General features: G+C 38.0%; 1 protein-coding gene across 1 annotated transcript in view; it reads left to right on the top strand.

Annotated features, from left to right (window-relative positions):
- The window catches only part of LOC309440491 (catenin alpha-3-like), a gene marked incomplete at its 3' end in the record, with an annotated part of 114,363 nt that extends 90,363 nt beyond the window's left edge, over positions 1–24,000 (top strand). Inside the window, exons 5-7 of the mRNA XM_082054179.1 lie at positions 7,547–7,810; positions 13,502–13,705; positions 23,839–24,000. Of these exons, the coding sequence (XP_081910305.1) occupies positions 7,547–7,810; positions 13,502–13,705; positions 23,839–24,000 (630 nt within the window). The remainder of the gene's footprint in view (positions 1–7,546; positions 7,811–13,501; positions 13,706–23,838) is intronic.
- Positions 24,001–24,594: the final 594 nt, after the last annotated feature.

A 24,594-nucleotide genomic window follows, 5' to 3' on the forward strand; every position in this document is an offset into this window, starting at 1 on the left:
GTGATTCATCTTCCTTTGAAAAAATTCCAGGCCAAAATGTTTTCTGAAAGCTTTAACAGCTGTATTCTATGCATTGTACTATGTATGAATATTGATACTTTATATTTTCCATACCTCTGAAATAACTACAGTATGAAAAATCTTTCATTGAGTCTTGCTCAATGTGTTTTACTTTGTTTTTTGTATGAATGTTTAGAGAATAGTTTTAACCTTACCATTTCTCAGAAATGCCACTTTTCAGGTGTGTTTACTCCTATGAAGAAGTTAAGTCCTATTTTGGGATATCTTCCGAACTTCCTGCTGCTTCTGCAAGCTCCATGTTCTGCATTGTTTGCCTTGTATTACTTTCCTTAGTTAGATGTGTATGTGCAACTTCCTTGTCTATTGAAAACTGTGATAAGTTGCTTTAATATTAAACTTTAAATTATAAATTGTCTTGACTGCCAGAAATATGTGTTGATCTCTGAGCTCTTTTCTTTCAAGGATGGGTGTTAACCAGCAGATTATTTAGCTCGAAGTGTAAGATGGAGTTTTTAACATCATGGGTCAAGCCAACATTAACTGATACGAGGCACTTCTGAAATAAACAGTTAACACCTACCACCTCTTTAGCTTTTTGAAAAGAAATTATCTCTCAGTCACTTTAAGAACTAAGCACTGAAAACAAAGCAACTTTAGACAGGGAAAGAAAATGATGCCATGAAAATACTGAAATTCTGAAAATTTTAAACTATATTTGACAGCAGCATAAAGATAAGACATTCCTTAGGTGGAAGTGTTAACAAAGAAAGAATGTGCTGCTTTATTCATTTTTTTCTTTACAAAGAATAAATCACTGCTTTACTCATTAAATTAAGGAAGAGGACTGTAGGCCACTGCTGCCTTACTTTTGGGTGCTTCTACACTGGCCGTTCTGTTTCTCAAGTGCTTGGCATCAACTGAGGTTGGTGTTTCACTGACTCCTTTCTGTCTGTTGTTTCTTCATCCTAATCTTCCTTACGGTTTTCACTCTCACTCTTTTGTGTTGTATCTCCCGTTTCCCTGTCTTTAAATTAATCTCTGTTTCTGCTGTGTTTCTCTCCACATCTTCATTAGTCATCTCCTTCTCCTCAAGACGCGATAAGACCTTCTGGAGGTTCCTAACTTCAGAGCCTTCTCCCTGATGAATGTTTCCTGCTCTAGTTCCACTCAAGCTCATTCCTGACAAATGTGGCCATAAATGTAGTAGGAGAAAAACCTTCGTGAGCTAATATATTAAGTGGTATATGTTTGCAGAAAAAGGATTGCTGCACTTAAAGAAAAATTCTTACATTATTTCTTACAGGGAAAAATTGCTTTGCTAACTTTCAAAATGACCTACTTCATCTAAGAGACTGATAGTTAACAGAGCAGGATATTAGAAGTGTGGGGACCAAATCCTGAAATAATGGATAGAGAAGTGACAGCAAGGTGTTGCTCTGTCATCTGTAACTGGGCTAGAAGTTGCTGAAGCATGAGCGACACAGAATATTCTGCAATAGTTGCAATCTGATGCAACAAAGTCATCAAAAGAAACAGCATCTTCCCTAGCTGAACAGCAAATTCTGGAAAACATTTGTAAATTGAAAACGCTGGGATATTAAACAGTCATGGGCAATTTTTGATACTTTGTATAAGATAGTTTTGCTCTTCTGCAGTATTATATATCAGTTTGAGTATGATTGATAGTAAATAGGTGTAGATACAGCGAGAATGTTGCAAGGCTTCACTTCTACTGGGAACCTCGGTCCCGTAAATGTTTCATGCTTGCTCTAAGTTGACTGAAAGTTATGGTTTGATAAAGACAGTGCAGAGTCTTCCTGGAGGCAGAGGGTATCACTCAGGGCTTAGTCCTTCACACCTTGTATATTCATGTGTAAGGCTCATGCAAAGAAACTCTGCCTACAGTTTATAGCCATACAGAGTGTGTACATATATATATATATATATATATATACACACACATACATGTATAGTGTGTGTATATATGTAGTGTGTGTGTATATATATCTGGTGTATACACACTGTAGTATAGTGTAGCATGAGACACTAAGAACTGCTGCTGACTTCTGAAGTTAGCTTGGAATGCCTGACCATCAAACACATAACTGGTGCTGCTTTGTAAAGATAAGTTTCTGTTTTTGTCTCCAGACCTCCTTGATCTATAAGATATATCTTTTTAAATGGTTTACTTCTGCGATGCCTGCCAATGCTGCTGTCGATGTTTCAGTGTTGTGTGTCTATTAAAGAACAGAAATTAGAAAGGAAAAATTTTTATGTTTCTGGGGTGTAGTAGTATTGGTTTATTTCATCTACATGTTTGGCCTGGAACAACCTCTGGAAACATGTATATAAAACAAAAGAAGCGCAACCCAAAATACAAACAAACTGGCTTTGGAATAAATGCTTTCTCTACGAAGGAGCAGATGAGATTTTTGATAAGAATTTCCAGTGAGTTTCCATTTCTATGGCACTTGAAGATGTAATCATTTGCTTTCTAGAGTACTTAAATCCAACAGTGACTGGTGAAGGTAATGGTGGGATTTTGATTCACTCAATGAGAAATGCACAAAGGTGTGTTTAAGCAAATTCCTTTGATTCAGTGCTGTTCTGAATTTACTGGCATACCTTCCCAGTGGTGTTTAACTTGCTGTGAATGCCTGTAACATGAACTTTTATGGTCAGTGTAACACAGCTCTATGTTCTAGCAATGTTTTTCTTGTGCCAACAAAAGCATTATCCTAAGTGAGGTCTTTTTCCCAGTGTGTGTTTGTATCTGTCTTCTGTCGGGTTACAAACACTTGTGTAAGGTAGTCATTTTAGACGTATAGTTAAAAGCTTGATGTGGAGGAAAGGAGCCATTAGGTCATGCTGTTCAACTTCTCTGAACTTAGCATTTTGTAGAGTAGGCAGGGTCAACTTTATGATGGAGTTTATGACAGGTGATCCCCGCTGATGGTGAGTGCTTCTCTGTTTAGAACAAGGTATTTTGGGGGTTCAGCGAGGGCTGGCAGCTCTGGGAGGTGGGAGCCTCTCCAGCCAGGGCCCTGAACCTTGCGTCAGTGTGAGCTGGGCATGCCAGGTGATGGAAACCGGCTTCAACCAGGAGTCTGGATAATCGGGAAAGTTTGTGGTGATGAGACAGGTCGGAAGCAGCTGGGAAGTTGGTCTGTGGGTGAGGGCTGGGCCTGGTGAGGGTAACCAGTGTGAGACAGCCTAGTGACTGCTCAGAAGCACCATTGTGACAGAGCAGGGCTGAGCTCAGGTCAGTCTGTGTGCTGAGGCCTGGAAGGGGGGCAGCTGTGGCCGAGCTGGAGCCTGGCACTCCTGCGACATAGGTCAGAGAGGGGCTGAGTGTCCCTGGCTGAGCTGAACCAGGGCTCCGGGGCAAGGAGTGGATGGATCTGAGGCCTGGCGGCGCTCGCAGGGCCCTGGCAGGTATAAGCCTTTAAAACTTGTGTGAAAGTAGTAGTATCTTTGAATAACTGACACAGCTGAAGAGCAGTGTGGCAGTGAGTCCAGATCTTTTTCACTTTCTTGTCTGGGAGATATTTTCCTTCCACTGAATGACTACACAGTTCTTAGGAAGTTCATAAACTTGGGTCTTGCCCAGATAAACAGTGCATGAGTGCACTGGGAAAAGGTTGAGTTTTGTCATTGTCTTTGATTCACCAAATACACGTAATTTGGCAGTCACTTTTGACTGAAAGCTAAACACTAAGGTCAAAGTTTAAGCTGTGATAAAAAGTAATGCTTTTGTCCCCCAGCCCTATAGTAGTAGGAAATGATGAGGATTTGTATATCTGTGTTCTTCTTGGAGATAGAACTCAGTTCAATGGCACTTGTCTCTGCAAAGAGTGAGCTAAAGCACTGCAGTGCACTTCATTTGAAGTTGCCTTTGTGAACCTTGCATTGACTGCAGCCGGTGCAAAATATGGCACTGTGGTTTATACCCACAGTGATGCTTGGATCCCAGGAGCTGTGAACAAGAGCTGGCTTCCTGGTGTATTGTCCTGTCAAACCTTACATGTCTTAAGTGTCATAAAGAACAGGTTTTCTTATTGAAGTAGTACAACAGAAGCTTAACTGTGAAGATAATTTTCAAGCTTTCCATTCAGCGTGGTCTTGTCCATTGACAGTGTCTGGCTGGAACAACCCACAGCTGAATACCTGTGACTATCCATTCTTTTTTCATTCTTATCAGGGCCAACCAGGTATGGAGAAGACATAATAGTACATCTCGGGGGGGGCTAAGACAGCAGCCTGGGAAAGTATACTATACTATACTGGGCCTCTTAGATTGGCAGTGATTTGATGCACGATTATCTCTGATCTAAACTGGTCTTACATGACATATCTAGAGCTCAGTTAATGATTTAGTGTGGAAAAAATAAATCCCAGATCAGTGAAAATAGTCCACTAGCCTAAAAAACAGTTTAGATAAGAGGAAAGTGGTAAGCTGTGAAGAAAAAGAAAAATATGGTAATGCTCAGAAATGGAGCTGAATGAACTACAAATGCTCAGATATTAAGGTATGAAGACAGTAGTAGTAAGAACTTGTTTGGAAAATTTCCCTTCCCTAGTTCTGTTAGTCTTCTGCCTCTGTTCAAGTGGAAGGTGATCCATCCATACTTAAAATAATCTCAAAAAACATGTAACAAAACCCATGGTTGTAGTATGTGTTTTCCTGTTCCTTTTGTTCTGGTGCCATGTTTTACGGATATTCCAATCCTATACACATACTTTTCCCTGTATGGTTCTTTTGCAGCTTGAGAAACATATCTTGTTGCATTCTGTGCCAAAGTTAATGTAGTGTATTTGGGCAAGGGTCAGTACAGGCAGAGTTTGAGTCCAATGTTGAGTGCAGCCAGATTTGATACACTGAATGCTCAGACCTTTAAAAGTCTATGGTCTTAGTTTGGAACTTGTCTGAAAGTGTGCAAGTCATTCAAATTCAGCACAGTGCCTGTGAACATGTTCAGAACTGTGATGGTTTGATAGTTCATGGGAGAATGTTAACACTCAGCTTGTAGTTCTCAAGTGATATGTTCTGTCAAAGGATAACTCAAACTGTATGCTCTCTGTCTTGCTTTCTTGTGTTTCTTAGTGGTGTGTTCTCTTTGACAAGTAAAAAAAGGAATCAGATGGTTTCTGTATTTTTCTCTCCACTGGAAAAAGTTTATTGACTATGAGTTAACAATCTGTTTGTAGAGACTAACTTCCTTCTTCAGAGAACTAGTTACATTATTCTGATAATCCACATACGCAAATATTTGATAGAGAAATCACTGAATTGTAGGGTTTTTTGGCCTGTTTGTGCAGAAGATCAGACTATGATTATTACACGTCTCTTCCTGTTCACATGAAAAAATCTTGAGGAATTAATTCTTCATCAAGGTGGAAAAGAACAGCAGCCTTGCAGCTTTTGAGGTTGTCCAAGGCTCACAACTGAACAACAAAAGTAGTGATGAATTTCATGGGTCTAAGGATTAATTTTTTTAAAAGGTTATTTAATAAAAGTGAGGCTCTTCATAGGTGAATTTACCAATACCATGATTCTGACACTCTACACAACATTGTATGAAACCAAACATTCTGTATTTCAAAACTAATAACACATGAATGTTTTGGACTGTTTCTAGATGCCCTGTTATTGACTTGCTGTGACTGGCTTTGTGCTACTGGATTGACAGTTTGAGATTTCGTATGAACACCTCATTCCTGGTTAGACAGTGCTGTTTTAGAGGGGAAAAGTAATTTGGAAGGACTTTTGAGTTCGTTTGTGTATGATGCAGCAAAATAAGAAGTAGCTAAGAATAGCAGTCAGCTGGACTAAAGTGTTGTATTGACTTGCCATTGTATGTCCCTGTGTGTAGCTTCCTGCAGCCCAGAAGAAAGGAGGGCATTCTGTTGTCTTTTCATTTATTTGTAGGAAACATAGATTCACTAATCAGTGCAAGAGTCTGTGTTCAAAAATAAATAATATTTTTTTGCTGGGAGTTCACTGGATAAATTGCAGATGCTTTACCAAGGTTGGAGGTGCATTAGTATTTGGGTTTGAGCACACTGGGCAATGAAGTCATTCCTGCACAGAGGTGATTCATTGATATATTGGGTCATAGTGTTTATTTTTCGTTTGTTAGTTGGTTTTTCTTTACCATGTCCCTGAGATTTCTAAGTTAGCTTGAGGAAGTAAGGTGCAATCCTATGTCTGAGGTATCTCTTGCAGTAAATGGGATTTTAAAAGCATAGAACTGGTTCATTTAATATTGCATGCTCTTTTCTTCAGCCATAAACTTATAAACTTTATGCAGTGAGACGTGGATACTAGGATGCTTTTGTAAATAATGCATATGCAGCCTGATGCAATGCAAAGGAAAATAATTAGAAAGACTTCAGCTTCCTTTAGAGCAGGCTGAGAGCAGCTTTGTACGCATTTTGCTGTTCATTCTGCATTGAGCGTCTTATGCTGTTTGAAGCTGGTGCCACAGGCTTTTGTTTTTCTGATATGCTATTTTCTCTTCCTTTTTTATTTTTACCCTGAATTTAACTTTCTCACCCAAGCCATTTTGCAGATACCTACCAGCTTTTTTCCAAAGGTAGAAGATGCAAAAAGAGAGTAGGGAGGACATCTGGAGTAAAATAGGATGGATGCAACAGGAGGTTCCTTACAATCCTGATGCTGACTGTATGATTGCATCCAAGTCCGTAACTTCCAGCTGTCCAAATAACAACTCCTGTGCTTGATTCCCAGAAACAGTTAAACCTGACTTGATAGCTCTGTCAAACTGTGCTCTCCTTGTTGTCTGGGCTGGCAGGAGCCAGGGTTCTAGAAGATCTATGTGGAGAAGGGAGGAACGTGATGAGTGTAGTAAGCTCCCTGAGTGCTTTTTCATTTCCAAACCTTCCATGCTTTAAGTGTGTACATAGCAGGAAGGGAGGAGAAACAGGCAGTGGCACTTCAGAGGTGGCTTCTCATCAGCACCTTTTTCATTTCCAAACCTTCCATGCGTCCTGTTTCCCAGGAGCACAGGGCTCCAGCCCTGACCTGCTGTTCCTTTCTGCAGGGTGCTCCAGACATACGCTGGTGGGGCAGGGAAACAAGCACCGGGAACTTGTTTAAATGCAGCGATCACAGAATTTCTTGCTTAATCCTGTCTGCACCTCTCTCTTTCTCTATTGCTCTATTTCGCTAAGAAAGACATGTCTGGGAGGAAAGAGAGCTGATTTCCAGGCTAGTTTTCTCATAGGAAAACTGCTTAAAACCAAATAAGCTGTGGACACTTCAAGGTGCTGATAATAAGGCACAATAAAAACTGGAGTTGTTTTACACAGACTTTGTTCGTTTCTCATGAGGTAAAGATGATTCAATTGTAAGTACTGTTGTAGCCCATTTTCACAATCTTTGACAAATTTAACCTGATGTTTCCTTAAACAGAGTAAAGATTAAAAAAAAAAAATTGTTTATACATTACTTGTCAGTTTTGAAGTGCTTTTGGCAATAAACTGCATGTTCTTTTGCTGACAGGATTTGAAATCTAGCAATCAGCGAGATGAAATTGCTGCAGCACGTGCATCCCTGAAGGAGAATTCTTCTCTCCTACATTCAATATGTTCAGCTTGTTTGGAACATTCAGATGTTGCGTCCCTTACAGCCAGCAAGGATTCAATTTGCAATGAAATACAGAATGCTCTCAATGTAATTTCTAATGCTTCCCAAGGAGTTGGAAATAAAATGGCACAACCTACATCTCATACAGCTACTCTTGGAAGTGCCCTTGATGAGTTTGAGGTATGTAAACCTGTGAACCTGCAAACTGGTGCTCTGCTTAGTTGTAGTCTAAATAGTATCGCTCTAAGTTATTTAATTGGGAGCTATCACTTCCTTCAAAAGAGTCTGGAATTAAGTCGTCATGTACGTTCAATATTTAGCTTCCTTCATACAGCAGGCAAGAATTAGTTCCAACTGTGTCACTGATGGTGGAGACAGACCCATCCTTAAGTGGGAAGAACCTCTGAGTTTAGTTTGTAAATAGCAGTGATTATCAGATGATGGTGATCGCTGCTACCTTGACTGCATTTGAACTAGTACAATGTGAAATGAAGTCCTTTACTCCAAAGCTTGTCATTGAGATCGTTAAGTGATTTATATAGTTGAAGGATTTAGAAACCTAATTATTTTTTCTGCTTATCATTAAATAAAGTGACATAACCAATACGTTTTGCCAAATTGTGATTTCTACTTCCATTATTTAGCCAAATGCTTTGAGAAGGTCAGTTTTTTCCTCTACTCCTGACCTGATCCTAACCTTTTGTATGGAGTTTTCCCTTTTTCTCATGGCTGCTCTGCTTCTTACCAGTGTTATTTTCCATTGCTCTGCCAAAAGTGGTAAAAGGACTCCTGAGATGAGGTTACAGACCACATTCCTCATCTGGTGTAGGCCTAGATCAACAAAAGGAATGAAAGTTTCTAAACACATTTACAAATATGGGTCTTTTTGGTTGTGGATTCTCAGACTTACCAGATCTCAGCCTCAAAACTCCAGTTTTGTTGATACATTGTCAGGAGAATTGATGTTATGACTCATGGTAATAGATTTTGTCTAAAATTTTCAGTGAAAGCGTAGAGAAATACATAGACATCCATATATGACACAAATCTTGTAGTGGCAGTTTATTGATCAAAGCAGACCTCTCAGTCACGCTCAAAGTGGAATTTTTTCCCTGCAAAGGAACAGGCTACAATTGCAAGTTACAGGTCATCCTTCCTTGCTTCTCACACCGGGTTTTAAAATTACAGTTTCTAATCTCTTTTCTTCATAAATTAAAGAGAAACGTTTAAGAGTAATACTGATTTGTTACAATGGAACTCTGAATGACAAATTATATACTTTAAATGGGCTCTATTATTTACATGTTTTACATACAAATTGTTTAAATGAAATTTGGCAAAAGGATTGCATCTTCTGACTGTAGAAATCATCTTGCTTGCATGTGAGCAGGACCATGTTAATGATTTTTTTAAAAAATGTAATTAAATTTATTATTATAAGAGTTATGATAATCACAAAAGGGAAAAAAATCTCCTTTGGATTGAATTTGGTTTTATTTGGAAACATAAGCACGTACAAGTCTGACTGTTGTAAAAATCCACTTGTTTGTGGAGTTTTCAATATAGTTTTACCTAGGTAACACCAATGGGAATTGAAGCTGTGTGACTTAGATAAAGCACAATTTATAGAGCATTTAACTTCTTAAAATGATTTTGTGAATTAGATGGTTTCACTTTTCTTTCTTTACAGGAAGTTCTTTTGGCTAAGGACCTGAAATAGCCATTGCTCTATCTCCCTGTTGCAAATACAGTTCCATGGAATAGATTGATGTAGTAAATAGTCTGTTGGGAATAAATCTCATTAAATGTTTATAGTGCAGAAATGTATCACGGAGCTTACTCAACAATCTATTACAGTATTTAGATGTCTTGCTATGCTATTCTTCCTTTGCCAGTGCTGGCAGTGTGAAGGCTATTACAGATTTATAAGTAAATTAGAGGAGTTAACTCTTAAATCAGTAGATTCTCAAGAATTCCTCTTAAAGGCTCCAGGTCGTAACTACCAGGTCATTCTTAAATAACCAAAAAATTGCAATTAAATTTGTGACGTTACATATTAAGATCTGTGTTAAAAGAGTGTGTACGTGCAGCTTATTTAAGGCTTTTCACTGGTCTTTCATCTTCTGAATGTGAAGAGATATCTCACAAAATGATACAGGTCTTCAGTGCCTGACTCTGTTAGCGTGTCCATCTGGCCATGGCTACCTGGCAGAGCAATTACTTATGAAATGTCAAAATACTGTAAATCAACCCAAAATGTCAGGAAATAGAACCAGGTTTCTGGATACCCATGAGCCCTCCTTTTTACGGATCAGAAGACCAATGAGGGAGAAAACAGTTGTTTAATAATTCTGTTTTCAGTGCTTGCTTGTGTTGAAGAACTTGGGTAGCTAACCCTTTAGCTCTGTTAAAACAAACGTGCAAAATTGGTGGTTGCATATCTGGTGTCTTCTGATTGGCTGGAAATTGGATTGTCTTTTCTGCCTAGATGTACTGATCATAAATATTTGATGAAATTGCTTGAAGAATTTGATCTGTGGGCAGAATCTTAAATCATCTTTTCCTGGTTATTATTGCCTTTTTTTTTTTTTTTTTAATTTAGAGCTGAACTGTAGTAGATTTTTGCCAGTGCTTTTTGTCCATCTTTGCATCAGCTTTCTACAAACTGTCTCTCAAAGGAAAACATTGCTACTCCTGTTTCATCTGAGATTTGAAGGCAGTCCTTTTACTAGCTAAATGACTAATTGGCTGTAGCCTTCAAATATGTCTTAGTGTTCCATAATCAATGAAGCTGTTTCTTTCTGTAGTAACACAAATATTCTACTTGGCAGGTATGTTTTACATTATGATGGACATTGTATGAATGGACTAGTGTTGAGGGTGCTTAAGGCATAGGAATGCAATAGCAAAGTTGCTGCTCAAGTGAATAGTGACTAAGTGGCACAACTCCAGCAGAGGTGAGGTACCACAGAACATATGAGGGAGACAGAATTTCAAATCTCTAACACAAATAAATCTGTCTTCCATGTCAGAAATTGTTGTCCTGACTGCTGGACACTGACTTAGAATGCCTTCCTGTGTTATCTTTCAAATAGGAAGTAGTTAAGAGATAAAAATAAGGTTAATATGTTGCTTTTATGGATATACAAATAACTATGTTTTTCATCTTCAAAATATTTAATCTCTTTCCCTCCTGCTTGCACATAAACTCCTTTTCAGTTTATTATGTACATCTGGATATGTGAATATTGGTTTGAGAAAATGCAGGAACTTGGAAATACATAGTTAATACTTTAATCCAACGTAGCATCTGCTGATTGCACATAAACACCTGACATAGACCCCCTTAACCATTTTAATGGTCTATCCTGTCACTTGCTGAAACAAGTTCATAAACTTAGTTTTAGACTTTCGTTAGTCTCTCAGAGTAGAAAACAGAAAATTGCACTAGCAGTATCACTGGCCTGATTTTTTGGTGATATTCTGCAGTGCTATGAAAATCCCAAAATTCAACACAGAAAATGCGGGGACAGACAGAAATTCACTAGTACCTTTTCTTTCTAGTCATTGCGGAAATGTGAAGACTAGAGTTCATCTAGTCCTAGTTTTTGGTGCAAAGCATAACATAATCCTAGAACTTTAGGCCCCAGAAGGTCTTACAGAGGTCATTTAAGAAAGTTTATTGTCTACTGATTTTATGTGTGTTAATAGGTAGTAAGTATGGGGCTGAATTGCTGCGGGTGCCTAAGTACCTAGAATGCTTTTAGATGAGGTGGAGGACTTCAGGGCAGTGGAACAGTAGTGGAGGTGGAATGTTTAGAAACGTACACTGATCCTGCGAGCTGGGAAATACAACCTTCTGTTTGAATGACACGGTAATGCAGAAAGAACCTGCACTGGTTTCCTTGGGAAATATTCGAATTATCAAGTCTGATTTTTCTCTATGTCTGCTGGAGAATCTCCCAGCTGTCTCAAAACAATTCATGTGTATTTCAGAAAAGATGGGATGCTTCAACATGTAAAAATGTCTTTCTTTCTCTGAATTATACCTAACATGTAGGATAATGTTAATAATAACCAACAAGAAAATCTCAAGGTCACTGAAGTCCCCTGTCCTAGGTGTTTAAGCTTTTATCTTACTACCTTTATCTCACTACTCTTAGAATTGCCTGAGCTAGACAATACCTGAAATTGTGATATTAAATCTAAATTGAAAAAATAATTAAAATTCTCCAGCTTAAAAGTAGTCTGATAAGCACTGATAAGTTCCAATGTACCTGACCTGAGTTGCACTTAAGGGTATATGGCATAGTTTTCTTGTTTAATATTTCTTCTGAAAGTGTGGAATCACATATAGATGTAACAGGTGAATGAATTTATGTGGAATATAAACTTGGTGATCTGGACCATAGTAGCACTGTTTCAGATGTTCAGTTAAATTAAAAACTGCTAGTTTGAATTCATTTAAATGCTGAAGATTGTATACACTTACTTTGATATTTCATGAAAACATCACCTCTCATTTTCTTTCTCTTCAGAATATTTGCTTGACACACAGATGTAATTAGTTTTATAGTTTTATCATGGCAAAACAGTTGTCTGCTTTTGTCTGCTTTCTGGCTAGTGAAAAGCAAGAGGCCACAATATCTGTGTCCTTTGAAAAAACAGTTGTTGAACAAAAGCTACTATTTTGGTCTTTGCCTGTATTCAGCCTGCTAAAGGTAGCAGCAGTGACTTTCTGCCACAGTGTGGGATTGTATTAAACTAAAAATCTGCAGAACTAGACTGCTCGTGTATCTGATTTAACATTCTTAGCTGTCATCTAGCACTGCTGTTTTTGTTTTAAATCCTGAGGTCCTCCTGATCTCTAGAAGTCTAAATTTTGGGGATGCTGAACTCCTCTTTCAGACAAAGCTGAGATTCTGCTCTGAGATACTTAGGTAAAATAGGGAATATTACTGACAAGTGAACTTATACACTGCGGATGTCATAGTTGTACATAGACATTGTTAGCTTAGTATAAAACATCTTAAGATAAATATGCAAGACAGACCCACTGTATGAGAGGATGAGGAAGACAGATAATCCTCAAGAAGCACAGACAGAAACAGGAAAGAGTTTGAAAGAAGAAATACTTTTTTTTACAAGCACAGCAACAAGACATGAAGAGGAGAAACAATGCTGGCTGAGAACTTGGGAAGGTGCCACACAGTTGACTCTTTTAAGACATACCCTGTGTGTTACCATGAACTTGACAGTCTGGGCCTCAATTTTTTGCTTTGAAAATGGGGTCGATAGTTTTTCATTGTAGAGTAGGGTATTGTGACAATTGATTGACCAAATGGATACTGCAGTGATAAGAATGTGTGCATATTTATGAAGGCAGGCAAATAGCCTTTCTGTTGTAGAAATGCCAGATACAGGTGTAGGAGAGGTTGAAACTGAGGATGACAATCTTAAATCTCAGACAGCAAAAGTAATAAACAAGAGGAAGGAGTCAGAGACAAGGCAGTTGTAGTCAGAAGATGTCAACATGGCCTGCAGGTAGATGTGATCTTGTTCTACTTGTGCTGTGAGGTGCTTGAGTGTGAACCAGCTCTGGCAGGAAAGCTCTGTTGCCATCTTAGTACTGGGTCTAGGCCAGTAGGATTTGCTAACTTAGATAGAGATTTGTCTGCAAATGACCTGTATGCATAGCCCAAGAACAGAAAACAGAATCTGCCACAGTCAAAACTATTTTGGATCTTTCCAAGAGAAAGGGCTAGTTGCAAGTCTAGGAAACATAATGCCACTGTAGTTTGTGCACATAAAAATTAAAGCAGCAACTTAATTGCGCTGAACTTTCTTACCTCTCCTCCTAATCTTTTCCAGAACTTAATTATCCTGGATCCTCTTGAAGTGAATGAAGAGAAAATAAGGCCATCACTAGAGAAACGTCTGGAAGCTATTATCAGTGGAGCAGCTTTGCTGGCCGATTCTTCCTGCACGCGTGATGTTCATCGAGAACGCATCATTGCTGAATGCAATGCTATACGCCAAGCTCTCCAAGACCTGCTTTCTGAATACATAAGCAATGTAAGTAACCAGACTTTTTTTCCTTTTTTTAATGCCTGTCTCAGGGCCTATTTTAGTGTATACTGGAATTTAACCTATAATTAATGTAAATCAGAGTTTGACCTAAATTTCTCAACATGCTATTCAAAAGGTTGAAAGGAACATTTTCCTACATAAATCTAAGCAAAAGCTAGTTATGGATCTCCAGAAATCATAAGAATCATATTATATCATACAGTCTGTGGAAAATGCTGTATTACAGATACAATGTACGTGTCTTTATGTTATTTTATGCTTATTGTGAACTGTCACGAGTGCAGAACAGGCGTAATGCTTCATATGTTCACAGAAGTTTCTTTTAATTTCGCTTCCTAGTTATCTCTTAAAATTTTAGGACAAGACCTTTAAAATGTGATCTCAGTTCCTGTAGCATGCAACAATTTAAATAATTTGTTAAAAGGTAAATAATCTGTTAAGATCATTTTAAAGTAGTGTTCACACTACTACATTTGGTCTGTGTAAGAGCACCAAGTTACAAGGATTCTTTGGTAAATCCAGAAATCTGATTGTTTGGCATGCTTATAGGCCAATTAATCTGTGAATTTTTGAAAAGGAATATAGTTTGTGTTTAAAAAAATAACTATTAAAGAATGAATTTGGCACTTACATCTGGCAGTTAAATGATAAAACAGTAGAGACTGATACTATTAATATGGGTACACAGTGTTAATATCATGCTTTTCCTCTGGAAACGTTATCTGTAGGCATACTGTTCTTATCTAAAGATACTTGATGATTCATCAAGCACATTGAGAGGATAATTGTATGATACAGCTATTTGTTTCTTTTTTTGGAAGCTGAAATTTCCTTCTGTTCTGTAAGTCATAGTAGTTAACCAAGTCCAAAGCTGTTCTAATGAGACTGTTTTCTTTGACTTATCCTGTTGTCATTAGGATAATGAAGCATAGGGACTAAGGTAATCTGGGTATATCAGATGTTTTTTTCATTTCATACATATTGTACTTGTTGATATTTTCTTTTTATTTATTGAGGGCCCAAGAGTGGGTGGGATTTACAACTGATTTATTGAATTTTCTGTCAATTCAAGTTGCTCTTTCAGTCCCTATACCAGATAAAGATACTTTTGTATTTTTACTCCAAGTTTAGCTGCAATTTCTGTTGAATGCAACGTAATTCCTCAACCTGCCTGGTGGTGCTTTACACATGGGTTAGCTATGTGAGATTTCTTTAGCTCTGGTTGGCTTGGAACATTATTTTCTTGTAGGAGATGTCTTTTGAGATATTTGTCCTAGGGTGGATCAGGTTTGCTGTTAAATATTGGCAAATTTAATAAGACATCAACCTGTAGTAGCCAGAGCATGTGAGATAATGCAGGTGTGGTGTATATTAATCCAAAAGATTGCTGTGAGATTGTTGCAAGAACCCATCAGGGGAATTCTACATCTTGCAGGAATAAAACTACGTGATTGTAAGTCAAATGGTCTGAAATTCTTGGACTCTTGAAACAAAATTGTCATTATCTTTTCTATTTCAGAAATGGTTAGGGTTTTAGGGTTACATAATGCAGACAAAGGGGAAAAGAATAATACATATCCCAGTCCACTTACTTGAGAAAGTCAGGAAGCAGCTTTTAAAATATGGTAAAAGGAGGAAGTGTAACCTAATGTGCTGCATGACACAGTGTCTGCACAAGGTGGCAAAGCTGAGGAGGGAAGCAGAAAGGAAAAAATACAAAAGATCTAAAAGTATGAAGTGTTACTCTAGGGTTAAACAACAGGAGTCTGCTTATACAATTAATATTGATCTCAATGGAAAAACTCTCATCAAGGATAATTTATGGCTATAAGGGGACTGGATTAAATAAGATTTTCAATGAGAAGATGATCATGTGTCAGTTACATTATTTCACAGCTCTAACTCACTGAAGAATAGATGACAGATTCAGCAGACAGTTCTGATTTATCACTGTATTCTGGGCTCTACTATTAATAATTTCATGAAGTTAGGACTTGAGCTATAAAAATTATGCCAGCCATTTGTTAACACAGTGCAGTTTAAGGACCAAGTCGTGATTCCCTTCCTCTCCTAGGGAACGTTGCTGCACTCCACAAGCAAGCGCATTTTCTATGTAATACTTCATGTGAGTCTGTGCATATGTTCGCATGGTATATTTGTGCCTAATGCCCAGAGTGAGGCACAGAGTTTTCCTTGCTCACTCTCCACAAAGGACGTGCTTTTGCTCCTGTCCTCATCCTGGTGGTGGATGGTTTACAAAACAAAACCTACCCACTGTCATTTCGGTTCTTTTCAGTCACACTCATGAGTTGTACTAGTCAGCTTCTCGGAAGATTTTTTTTATCTGGATATTCCTGTCATTTCTTGCTGTTATACTGGTTGCATTACTTTTTTAAGCTTTCTATCTGAGTGCTGCTAGTGGGAGCTGCATTACTTCAGAGACACCCCACACAGTAAGTGCCACCTTCACAAATGCTTTGCGAGCAGCTGGTTTGCCAGGAAGCTCTGGGAGCTGCGCTGACACTGGCAGCCCCCAGTGCATCTCTAAAGCCCCTGGCTCTGGCTCACCTGGGAAGTGTTCAGCTTTAACAGGATCCTTGCCAAGGACTTGAGTGCCTAAATTCTGCGTAAGTTCTGCGTCACCCACCTTTTCTGAAACTAACCCTCTGTGCTTACAGAAATTTGAAACAGTATAAGGAATATGGCTTTTGTGGTTCCTAAATTTGGTGTTGTGTGTGATGTTTGTTGGTTTTGTTTTGTTTTTTTTTTTTTCCTCTCAATTATTGTAAGTCTTTAATAAGTCTTAAGGACATCAAGTGAATTCAAGGGCCTATTGGTGTCTGGTTAAATTTTGAGTTTTTACTACAAGCTGAGAGAAACATCTTTTCAGCAGATACTGACTTTCATGTAGTGGCTGTTCTTCACACAGGCTATATCACAATGAGGTGATGCAATGGAAAATTAAGCAAAATGTTCTCTACACTAATAAAGACACACTCTATCTCCAAGAAGCTTGAAGTTTTTCTGCTCACAAAGTAATTCAGACATATAGTAAATTGCAAACATATTTAGTCTTCTGAAAGACAGCAATTTTTCTTCCAATATTTCAGAATTATTTGTGTACTATTGTTATCCTCTCTGAGTTATAGACATATATTTTTAAGGGATGTATTTGCATTTCAGGACATCAAATAACAGGAATTACTATTGTGAGTTTGGATAGCTTATCAATGGCAGAATCATCCTATGCTTTGTGGATAATAATGTATCCGTAGGAGCAATCATTTTCTAGTAATAAGCACTTGTATTTTCCTAATGACAAGCTCTTGTCTCTGCTGATTCTTTAAAATGAAAAGTTATTGAACACATTGTAGTGCAGCAATACTGGCTCTATGTTTCTTGAGTTCTCTAGCTGCTTTCACTCCCAGTCACAATAGGGATGTGCACTTATCTGGGTGATCAAAAGCGATAATAGAGTTGTGATTGAGTGTGGGTTAAAGTGGCTGCTGTGAGCAGCAGTTAGGATGATTGCAGGCACTGCTTTCTCTGCCTTCAGTAAACAGGGAGGGGATGTCTCAATGATTATTCTGTACCCACCTGTGGATTTGAATAGAGATCACTGGCTAGATTGTTTAGACAAGACTGAAATAAGGTTGTTAAAGAAAGGTCGGATATGCTTATGATATGATAGCTGCTTTCTTGAATTAAAGTTTCCTTACTTGTAAAATGTTGTTTCATCATATCTGAGCTTTATCTGTTTCTCAGCTTATTCTGGATATCAGTTGGATGTGTGCATGTGTATTTATATATACATACACACACACTGTTATGTAAGCTGGGCCAGTACTATTTTTGCCTTTTCTGGTAGGTTGTGTTTTCATTCTTTCTTATTGTGTGTTTCAAAAACTTCTGTTTCTTAACTGAGTTTTTATGTTAAAATTACCTAAGGTTTTGGCTGAGCGTGGCAGGGAGCAGAGCCAAGCCAGCCCTTCTCACACCTGCCGGAAGGAGGCTAATGACACATTTTACCTTGAGATCAGATCAAGAAGTGGACTGAAATTGACTCACTGTACATATTTATAAGACATGTCTAGGGCACTGATAATCAAGCCCTGACCATCCATGTAGCCTCAGGGCAGGCCAAGCTGACGCTGGCTGTAAATCTCATCTGCTTTGCAGCAGAGAGCATTGGACCACTCCAGCAATGATGCTGCAAAGGAGATGAAGTAGTTGGTGGCAGATGGTGGAGCACATGTGTTGCATACTTGAGTCTCACTGGGAACACCTGAAGGTTCTCTGAAGCCTGTTGTTTCACCACACCTTTGTGTCCACAGCTTCTGGATATGGGACACGTTTGTATTTGAGACATACATAGATCAGAGCACATAAACTGAAATGCTGTGAGGATGAGAGCAGAGGAGACAGGATCCCTGGAAGCAGAGGGACACCTGAGACAGGGAGTCCTTTTTCTGGGGAAAAGATGTGTGGTACAGAACCCTCTGTAGACATGGGGAAGGTCCAACTGCAGGAAAGATGATATAGTGGATAGTTGGGACTTGTGCTGTTGTGTCTGTCTAGATTTCAAATTGTAATTGTTAATTTACTGGACACCTGAGCGCTGGAAATTCCAAACCAGAAAATGGGTGGAAAATGAGGAGTCTTTATTTATTGATGGCATGGTTTTGGGCCTTACCCTTTCTCTCAACTCATAAATTTGAGTGCTGTGGAGTGCTAATGCCTTGCTTCACTCCTTTCTTGAGTGCTCTTCAACAGCTCAAGGTCTGACCCACCATCTCCATGTAGTGACTGCCTGTGATTAATAATGTTTTGTGTAGTATTTTATCACCACTCTTACTCTTTTAGAGTGGAAGGACATGTAGATACCTCAAACATATAGATGCCTTAAACTTCATGTTACTTGTATTTTACGGTTTCCTGATGAAGTCTTTTAATGATTCCCTGGATAGAGGGAAGACAAGACGCTTTGGTTTATCATCACAGTGGTGCAGTGTAGCTTGCATTTAAGCTACTTAATCTTGTTCTAAGCAGTAGATTTTTCATTTCAGTGCTCAGGGGGAACACTTTTAGTAGTCCTGGAAAAGGCAAGAAATCTTCCAAAAGAGTTTTTTTTCAGATTGAAGGAAACATTTTGTTCAGCTTGAAAAGGGACTGTTTCATATGTTTACTTTAAAGAATTGCCTCGCCATCTTTGTTAGATATTTGCATCTCTTGAGACTAGTGTCTCTTAATTATCCTTATGTTATAGCTGCAGAAAAATGGATGACTGATGACTAATAATATGTATATGAAAAGACTGATACTCCATCAATAAGAAATTAGGGCCCAAATTGGTATCTCTTACCAGAGAAGATTCACATTGCATGAATCAAATAACCAAACCCGTGAAAAAGCTCCAGACACTTTTCATATCTGCCACAGCTCTTCATGGTAAAGCTTATGTTCTCCATTCCCGTAAGGCTTCACCTCACCTGTTCCTGTCAGCCGAGCTCGATGAGAACACAGGCTGCTTCAGGAAACATAGTGTTTGCCACTTTAAAACTGTCATTAATTTGGGGCTAATTTGCATTATATTTTGTAGTCGGGGTATTCTGAACATTCTAATATGAATATTTTTTAATAGTATGCTAAAAATGTATCTGGAATGTATAGTTTCCTTCATGAATACATTTTTCATAAATACTTAAACCTTCTCATCTCAGTACCTGCCAGCTACTGTTCGTTCTTCTATAGAAAACTGCTATGGTAATGCGTTTTAAACATTTGTCAGAAGAGATCTTCTTGCCAGATATCAGAAGTATTACAACCAGTCCACAGATCATATATTGATACATGTCTAAATGTGTGTATTTTACCATTTTCACAGTGTTTGTCCTTTGTTGTTGTTGATGGTGAAACTGCTGGAAGGACATTACCAGTTCTGCCGAGGCACGTACATTTTCTTACAGACCTCCAAAACACTGTTTGATAGCAGCTTCCTGTGAAATTGTCTGTGTGACTACATGATACTGTGAATCTGTAAATTGATAATTCAACTCATTAATTAAAGAATCTAAGAGCTATAACTGAAGAAATGCATTCTCATATGCATCTTTGTACCTTTATCTGTTTAGCTAGATGTATGTGTCTCTAGTTTTCTCCATGTAATGAAAGGTATTCCAAACAATCATATATGACACAGCTGAAGATTACGGCAACTGTTTAGAGTTTTGTTAAATATGTTATTTGTTCAATAATATACTTCAGTGTGACATCTAGGTGGCTGAGAACAGGGAACTGTTTGACTTGTCCATCTTGGTTACTTCCACTTTTTTTCACCAATGTGTCAGACTAGACTAACCAGAGAGTTTGAAGAAATGCCTTGTTAAAGTCTTCAAGAACAGAATAGCTATTGGTTATTCATGCAAGCGATTGAATCGAATGACTTTCCAAAATCCTTTTTTTGGTACTTCTGTGTAGGAAAATGAACAAATGGAGCTTGTATTAATGTCATTTTGTAAAAAGAATGGATTCAAATGTTCTTGCTCTACTGTTCTCTTCATATTCAACTATTTTTTAAAACTGCTGTTCCAGAGAAATTTGGAAGTTTGGTATAGCAAAATGTAAACTATAAACATTTCAATGTGTGATGTGTGGGTGGAAAGCGTCACTCAGATTTTTCTGATTCAGGGTTTTTTTAATGACTTTATTGAGCATTATGTTTTCAGAAAAAAATATTTATTCCAGTAAAATTGGTGTGCCCATATGGCATGTTATACTGGCATTTATGCAGGAAAACATGTCGTTTTCATAATTCAGTTGTTGACATTGGCTGAGTACTTAGTTCAGTTGACTTTGAACACTCTTACAATGGGTTTTCTTACATTTTTATATGCAGTATGTGTTTTTTCTAAACGTTAACTTTTGTCAAACATTTAGTTTTATAGGGAAATCAGATATGAACTGTTCAGGAAGATTTTTGGTGTACTTAAAACACAAAAGTAGTCTAGTGAATTCTCCAAATAGGTTTACAGTTGCAAAATAAGCTGCAGTTAAATTTACCTGATTATAGATTGTCTCACAGAATTTGCAATAAACTGGGATCTATGTATGTGAGCTAAGCAAGATAATGAAATGTTTTCTATTCTTAGGCTGTTTTTCATTTAACGGTTCTGAGCCAAGTTATTTCAGGATTAATCGGATCTTAACTTAAAGCTTGCATTGAAGTAATGTAGCGTGATGAGCAACTCCTGGATCTGTGGAGGATGATTCAGTACAGTAGTCAGTAATTTGTATTTGGTATACCTGACAGGACTGGACAGATATTGGGTTGCTGGAGACTAATTCTTTTTCAGGGAACCTTCAATAAAGTAGCATTTTCTCTCTCCAAGATGAAATAAATCATTGATTGTGGCAATAAAAAAGCATTACAAATAAATATTAAAGTATTTGTTAACTCAACATCTACCTAGCTGTTTGATTTACAAGGTTTGGTGTTTTTTTACAGTTTATGGGAAATAGTTGTCACTACGTGCAGTGTTTCTTGACCTGTTTCCCATTTTCTGGAGGACGTTAAAGGCTGATTGTTTTTTCTGAATGTTAGTTTGCCATTTCTAGGAACACTACTGAAGTTTGCTGTTTCAGAATGCATTTATCTTGGTTTTTATCCTCTGTATAGGACAGATAATTTTTGTTGTCCAGCTACATTTCTGAATTGTATTCTGTTTCAGATTAAAAGCTGTTTACTACTTCTTTTTTTATAGCGATTCTTATTAAAAACATCAGCCATTGATATTTTGGGGAACTCTTAATAGAATATTGATGTTGCAGACAAATGAAGACCAAGTCCAACTTTTAAACGAAGGGATTATTTTTTCTAAACAAATCAAAAATGCCTTAAATTCTTAGCTTAAAAAAAACCCCATTTAATTGCGAAGTCCATAACCTACACTACCCCAGGTATCTCTGTGCAATCTTTAAACACGTGGGCTGGTGTGATAGAGTGCTGGGTGGTGTTTAACTTGATCTTAGCCTTCTCATGCTGTCTCCCATAACAGAAAGGGCTGGATGATGGGAGATTCATTTCCACTCATTTCTCTGTCTGCTGTACTGTTACTATTTTTCTTAACTAACTAAAACTAAAAAGGAAGAATATTCCTTTGTATCATTGCATTTGTGACCAATGTGTATGATTAGAAGGCTGAAAAAGTGAACAATCAAACCAACCCCCACCATCGTATTAATTTTAAAAAAAAGCAAAAGGCCTTTCAAGACCAGCTTTTCCCAAGAATTGCTTCTCGCAGGTGTTTTTTAAGGCTGTGTTGCCAATTGGCACATTTTCTTTCTGTTTGAGTATGTGAAGAAAATAAATGTCTCAAATCAGACAGCTGCAATGCTTAGTAGAATACATTAAATAAAGTAAATTATTCTAATTACTCTATTTACTGGAAAATCCTTTCTGTCTTAGGTTATTCTAATTATTTTTAACCTTTGTTTCATTATCAGTGTCAAAAATTAAAGAAAATTTATATGGAGATGGAAAGAAAGGCTAAGCCAGCTACTTAACTAGGGGCTATACTCATGAATCATCTAGGATTATCTTTTCTATCAAGTAGTGATGTTTCTCATTTTTTCAAAAACTTAATGTTGCATAGGAGGAATTATCAGTCTTTAAAAGGAGATAACTGGTAAAGGAATCCCTCCCTCCATTCTTGTACTGAATACTGTTGAGCTCTTTGCAGTAGAAATGAAGAATAATAATCAATTTTAATTCCAGAGAAAAGAAGAAATACTAGAATATTATTATGATGATTATAAAATAATATATTATGTAATAATAATAATAATAATTGCATACAACCTGGAAGCAGGTAATAGAAAACAAAACTGGAGCCCAAGGTAAATTTCTTCTCTGGAAACTTGAATTCTTTTTTTTCTTAATACAGCAAAAGAACACTGTCTAATGTGTCTATTTGCTAACTGTGCATATGCACAAATGGACAATGTATACGTGAGAGAGCATATGCACACAGGTAGGGACCATTTTGGTTTGGTAATGATATTTCCAGTTTACTGTTTGGAATAATAAGGAAGAGAAAGAGTTGAAAACTTTGCAGATTTCCAGTAGGAAGTGTGAACAAAATGAAACCGAAGAGTGAGTAGGTAGAGGAATCCTGAAATTCTATATGACAACTTGTAGCCAATTTTTAAGGAGGCAAGTTCATAATGACATTTTTGATCCTTACTACAATTGGCTAGGAAATTCAGTTTTTATTTTTTTGCTTTCAAGTTATTGGTAAAAAAAAATGTTTCTAATTTGAAAAAGAGGGGCCTAATAATCTTCTGCATTCTGCCAGCCACCTCCTGTGTTCAACTGTGCACACAGGAAAGCAGGATTTCAAAGTGAATCATGCTGGGATGTCTTAGGTGATGTTGACTGATGTTGCCAAGATTATTGTCACTTTTATACCTGTCCAGTCCTGAACAGCTGTGGACCAACTGACCAGATTGCTGACATGAGAGGGGAAGTTGTTATTCTAGATCCCAGCGGGATCCCAGAGTGCTGTTGCGTATGAGTGAGCCTGCAAAGTCTAAATAAGCCTCAGGTGAGATTGCCAAGTTCTTAGGCCATTTGGCTCCTCAGTTATTGTGATCCTCAGAACACCTGCCTCTCTGAGCTGTGGGAACACAATTTTTGTAGAGTAAGACTACTTCAGGAGCAGTGCTTCTAAGTTCTTCATTCCCAGACTTTCAGATTTTGGTTCCAGGGCCATCTTGCAGAGCTGACAGGGCATATTCCTGCATTTTTTTTCAGAAGATCTTGCTTTATTTCCATGGAGTATTCTGCTTTTGATAAACTGGCAAAATTCAAAGAAGAATTATTCCTGTGGAGAATTTCCAGTCAGCTCTATTCCTGATCTCTGATGTGGTGCTTCAATTCTTGGTATAATATCTTAGTTTTTCAGTTAGTCTGTAGCATTGTCAATGCAATTTGAAATGTGTGATAGCAGTGTAAGCAAGTAGGAAACCTTTGACTACTTAGTTTTATCTCTTGTAGCTGTCTTCAATATTAACTTAATCATTGAAACTGTTCGTTTTAATACAGTCATATAATATTTTAGGTTATCAGGGTCATCTGGTGGTATTCTCTGCTCAAAGAAGGGCCTGCTATCAAGTTACATCAGGTTGCTCAGGGCCTTGTTCAATCAGGTCATATTTCTAAAGATGCAGATTCCGCTGACTCTCTGGGTGCCGATTCCAGGGTTTTATCATCCTCATTGTGAAGGAGTTATTTCCTTCTGTCTAATCAGAGTTTCCGTCTATCCCTTGCTTTGATCCAAGTGCTTCATTCAGCTGGAAAGGGGTGTTCCATTGTGTACTCTGCATGTTTGTGCTGTCAGCCACCCAGATCTTCCCCTCCCTTGCACTAGCTCTGCTGCTTCAGGGACCCTGTCTGTTGGACAGGTGAGCTGCCCAAGCTTATTCTTCTCTTGTTCCTGTTGGATTTTCTTTCAGTTTTATTGAGCTGACTCAAGCTCTGAGAAGGGCACACAAGCTCTGTATCCATCCCCAGGGCAATGGGAATGAGTAACAGAGTGTGGAAGTGGGCTTGTTGGACAGAACTGTTGCTTTTGTGGGCTGTGAGCTATTAACTCAGTGCACCCTGGGAAATGAGAAGGACCCCCCACTCTTCCTTCCTTCTCCATCCGACTCATCATCCTTTCTTGGCAAGGTGTGTGTTACAGATTCATTCTTCACATGTGTCTTAAATCTCAGGTTCCACCCATAGAGAGGTTCTCTTTAGAGAGCTTCCTTCCTAACGCCTGTAGTTTTTGCAACTAATTCCTCCTTAGAAAGCTTAGGGGAGTTTTTCCTCC

The sequence above is a fragment of the Streptopelia decaocto genome, assembly GCF_964273445.1.
Source record: "Streptopelia decaocto genome assembly, chromosome: 5".
Taxonomy (NCBI): domain Eukaryota; kingdom Metazoa; phylum Chordata; class Aves; order Columbiformes; family Columbidae; genus Streptopelia; species Streptopelia decaocto.